Source organism: Octopus bimaculoides, chromosome 14 (assembly GCF_001194135.2).
Source record: "Octopus bimaculoides isolate UCB-OBI-ISO-001 chromosome 14, ASM119413v2, whole genome shotgun sequence".
NCBI classification, from domain to species: Eukaryota; Metazoa; Mollusca; class Cephalopoda; order Octopoda; family Octopodidae; genus Octopus; species Octopus bimaculoides.
The window spans coordinates 12,104,039-12,109,220 of NC_068994.1; the positions used below are offsets into that span (position 1 = coordinate 12,104,039).

General features: G+C 43.9%; 1 protein-coding gene across 1 annotated transcript in view; it reads left to right on the forward strand.

Annotated features, from left to right (window-relative positions):
- Positions 1-5,176, forward strand: part of LOC106874967 (mucin-21) — a 6,175-nt gene extending 999 nt beyond the window's left edge. The window contains exons 2-4 of the mRNA XM_014922890.1: positions 364-638; positions 1,883-2,000; positions 3,082-5,176. Coding sequence (XP_014778376.1) covers positions 364-638; positions 1,883-2,000; positions 3,082-4,448 — 1,760 coding nt within the window. The 3' untranslated portion in view covers positions 4,449-5,176. The remainder of the gene's footprint in view (positions 1-363; positions 639-1,882; positions 2,001-3,081) is intronic.
- Positions 5,177-5,182: the final 6 nt, after the last annotated feature.

Below are 5,182 nucleotides of genomic sequence, written 5' to 3' on the forward strand. Positions count from 1 at the left end.
ATATATATATATATATATATATATATATACATATATACGAAGGGCTTCTTTCAGTTTCTGTCTACCAAATCCATTCACAAAGCTTTGGTCGGCCCGAGGCTATAGTAGAAGACACTTGCCCAAGGTGCCACGTAGTGGGACTGAACCTGGAACCATGTGGTTGGTAAGCAAGCTACTTACCACACAGCCACTCCTGTGCCTATTGTTGATACTTTTCAAGCAACAATGGCAGGGCTGCAACATGGCCACGGCCAAGTGGCTAAGTCCCATAACAAAAATAGTAGTCGTCTATTACTACATCTCACTTCATTATTATTATTATTATTATTGTTGTTGTTTTTGTTTTTATATTATGTTGTTAAGGCCCTTATGGAATAAATCATGGGATTGAAATTCACCCAGATGTAGTGGAATATGCCAACGAGAGACTGGAAGAGTTCAAAGCCAAGTCGGAGATGTTCGATGAATTTGATTTCTGCGAACCAAAGTTTACAGTTGGCAACTGCTTACAGCTCGGTTCTGGAATCCGCCTTTATGATCGCGTCTACTGTGGCGCTGCTTGTCCAGCCGAACATGAAAACTACATGAAGAATTTAATCAGCGTTGGAGGCATTCTTGTTATGCCCCTCAAAGAACAGGTAATGTTGTTGTTTTTTTGTAGTTGTTAATTTTGGTGGGGGGAGGGGTTGGAGGGGGGTACTTACTCTTTTACTTGTTTCAGTCATTTGACTGGCCATGCTGGAGCACCGCCTTTAGTCGAGCAAATCGACCCCAGGACTTATTCTTTGTAAGCCTGGTACTTATTCTATCGTTCTCTTTTGCCGAACCGCTAAGTTACGGGGACGTAAACACACCAGCATCGGTTGTCAAGCGATTTTGGGGGGACAGGCACAGACACGCAAACACATACACACATACATATATATATATGCATATATACAATAGGCTTCTTTCAGTTTCCGTCCACCAAATCCACTCAAGGCTTTGGTTGACCCGAGGCTATAGTAGAAGACATTTGCCCAAGGTGCCACACAGTGGGACTGAACCTGGAACCATGTGGTTGGTAAGCAAGCCACTTCACAACTTGAAAAAGAATCTTTCAAATGCCGTTTTCTTTCCCATAATTTTAAGCTTAAACTTGGTTATGTGGTTTAAGAAGTTCACTTTGCAATCACATGGTTTTTAGTTCAATTCCACTGTATGGCCTTGCAAGAGAAATTTAATGAACAGAAATCATCATCATCAATAATTGTCTTAATTTCCACTTTTCCATGCCTGCGTGGGTCTGATGAAATCCATTGAGGCAGATTTTTCATGGCCTGATGCTCCTTCTGTCACCAACCTTCATCTGTTTCCAAGTAAGGTAATATTTCCCCATGGCCAGACATGGAGTATTGGAAACAAAATATCATTTCTATGATTTACAACCATCATGTGATATCAAAACAGGGGCACACACACACACACACATGCTTGTACATGCCAGGCTTCTTTCATTTTCTGTCTACCACTTTCACTCATAAGGCTTTGTTTTCTGTCTCTGTCCGTATCCATATGCTTCTGCATGCACACGTGTGTGTGTGTTTGCTTCCAACACCAAAAAATATTGCCACCAGAATGGCTTCAATGTTCAGTCAACCATGTAAATTGCCAGTGTCCAAGCAGCCACTCCCAATTGCTGTGTTCTGTGTTTCCTTGGAAAAGGGAGACTTAGATGCATGAGCAACTGCTAGTCTTCCATTAAGAGGAAACCTTACACACACTTGCATCTTAGAGATAAATCCTCTCAGTACAGAAGCCCATATTGATGACCAAAGTGGGAATTAATAAATATAAAATACTGATTTAAACTAACTTTTCTCTTTTTTCTTTCTTCTTCCAGCTGGTCCAGACCTGTCGAGTCAGTGAAATTTCATGGGAGACCAAAATTGTGCTACCCGTATCCTTTGCCTCTCTTATTCTGCCAACCAAAAGCCAGGCTTCAAATGTCTGTGAATTACGTAAGTTCTCTTTCTATAATTTCTTTTTACTTTTTGTTTCTTTTTGCCTCTTCTCTCTGTCTTTCTCTCTTCTGTCATCTGTCTTTTTTCTTCTGTATTTCTGTTTAATTTTCTTTCTTTCTCTTTCTGTTACTCAAAAGCTATTATCTCTCTCTCTCTCTCTCTCTCTCCAACGGTCAGATGTTTTTTCACACAAATGTTTTTGCTTTTTTTTCTAATTTGACATCTTTCTTATTAGTAATCCACTAGTCTCCTGTTGAAGAGATTTTTCATTTTAAGTTTCGTTCTGTTATACACATCTATGTAAACTATGGTTTATACATTTGGAAAGCCTTGGGTTATTTTCTGTGCCTATGTCAACTCTGCATTTATTGTTTGGTAATATATTAATTTTGTTTAAACACTGTCCAGAGGTCGTTTCTCTGCTAAGTATTAAAAGCCAGCATTATTAAAAAGTGGCATAAGGTGGCACGCTGGGTGAAATGCTTAGTGGTATTATTATTATTATTATACCCCTTTCTTATTTTTTCTGATCAGGCTCCCGTAGCTTTTATGGGTTTTTCCACATGTAACCTTTCGAAGCGCTTCCCCCTATTGGAATTTTATTTGTTATATCTTTCTCCGTTTTTCCTTTGTTTACACGAACGTTTTTCTACCTTTCGGACAAAGCCCTTTTGTAACCTTCGTCCTGTCTTTGGCCTTACATGGTTTTGATTTATATTAGCCCTTGTGGCCAATAAAACGAATTAATTATTATTATTATTATTAAGGCGGCGAGCTGGCAGAATCGTTAGCACACCGGTCGAAATGCTTAGCGGTATTTCGTCTGCCGTTACGTTCTGAGTTCAAATTCCGCCGAGGTCGACTTTGCTTTTCATCCTTTCGAGGTCGATTAAATATGTACCAGTTACGCACTGGGATCGGCGTTATCGACTTAATCTGTTTGTCTGTCCTTGTTTGTCCCCTCTATGTTTATTTAGCCCCTTGTGGGCAATAAAAAAATTATTATTATTATTATTCATGAAGTTTAAATTATTTGTAACATTTGTTTTTTTTCTTTTCTTTTTTCTTTATATTTCAGCTGAAGTAACCATGCCAACTTTACAGGAAGCCGCGAGATTAACCATTCGATGCATTCTGCGTGACCTGATCCTGGAAAGCCACCAAGACAAACAGCCACCCAGCAAGTGCTCACGGAAGACTGGCATCAAGTTCCAGATGATGCTGCAGAACTTCTCCAGTGAAGACGAGGGAGAAGGGGAAGATGATGATGACTACGAAGACGACGACGACGACTACGAGGACGATGGCGTTGACCAAGATTCCACCTCAAGTTCCGGTCGGGGCCAGAGTTCTGACCCAGACCAAAACAAAGATGACAGTGAAATGCCGTCCAGCGCAAACCCCAGGCGTCGAGTGGGCTCAAAGATCTCCAAGTCCAGTGATAAGATGGATGTTGATGAGCCAGGAGATGGCACATCGACACCACGTGCCAGGAAACTTGCACGCTACCGTTTCTTCTCACGCAGCGGACCGAAAGAAGGTATTCTCATCAGCACGGGGGGCAGCAGGGAAGAGGAAGAGGACATGCTGTACCACATAGAGGGCGCTGGCAGCAGAATTAGTCGCCGTAGTAGCAGACGAGGAGAGAGGAACTCAACAGCGGTGGTGGCGGCGGCAGCAGCAGCAGCATCTGGAGGAGGAACAGTTGCAGAAAGGTGTCCCTTGAAACCCCAAGAAGAGCAGCAGCCTGGAGCCTTTGCATCCTCATCACCATCTTTTAATCTGAACGAGCCACAAGAGATGCTCACGGAAGAGGAAGAAGAGGAGGAGGAGGAGGAGGAGGACGACTCTGATTCCGACGACGAAGACGAGAACTTTGGCTTCACCAATGCAAACCTGCTGAATGGCAATATGCCTGTGCAGCAAGAGAAGGATGAGAAAGAGACAGAGCAACAGGAGGAAGAAATGGCATGTACTGAGACCATAACTAGCACTTCGGCAACGGCTCCTGTGACCCCAACTGCCACTGCGTCCACCGCCGCCAACAACAACACCACCTCTACTACCACCACCGACGCCACCACTACCAACATCATTGTCGGCAAGCAGTGGTGGTCATCAACTAGTCCGAGCAACGACACGTCTGGCACTGTCGGAGTGACCGGTGACCAGTCGGACATTGACTGTGGGACGAAAAACAGTGGGACAGGCAACAGCGACAACAGTAGCAATCGTAGGGGTAGTAGGAAAGACAGTAGTAGCGGAAGTAACAAAGATTCACCAGGCACTGACAGCGGTGCTTGGTCACAGGGTTCCGGTTACAACCTCACTGAGGGCACTGAGCGTGCTCCGAGGGTGTCCATCACGAAATATATGAAGGAGCGAGTAGAGAAGCTGCCCCTGCCACCCGCACTCAAGTCTTTCCTCATGTACTACAGGCTGTGAGCACAAGTTTTGGCTGTGAGTGCAAGCAACCTCCCCCAGCCCACACTCCACTCTTATTTCCTCTTTCTCTTCTTCTCCCACCTACTGCCCCCCTTTTTTTTTTCTTTTTTTTTTATTATCCTTCAGGAAACTGTTGGCACTGAAATGAGAGCTTGTTGTTGTTGTTGTTGTGGTTTCTGGGGGTTGGGGTAAGGGCTTAAACAGACAACACACAGAGGTGGAGGACAAAATATAGCAACAGTGATAACACTGGGTGGGGTGGGACTGGTGATGATGACTACAGGCAGACAAAGCAATAGGGTGGTGGGAAAGGGGTAAGTAATGATTGACAATAAGGGTCAGAGATGAAGGGCTGATGGCAACAAAGGGAAACGATGGCCACAATGACAGACAAGGATGGATTCAAGCAGCAACAATGGACAGGGACGAATCAGGCTATGATGATGGACAGATGGACATGGTTGACATATGTATGACACACACCAGTGATTATGGCTTATTGACCTCGGATGAATGAGTCAACACAAGAGGAGGAGTCAATTGACGGTCTTTGTGGGTTTTCAGTGGTGGGTGGGTGGGGTTGGTTTGACATGTCATCGCTGTTGTGGGAAAACTGTTCTCTTTCCTCTTTCCCCTCCCCTCTCTTTCTCATTCTCCAAGTGACGCGTCTGACAAACTGTGATAAGACAGATCAACAACAACAGCAAAAAATTTAGAGGTTTGTTTCGAGGAGG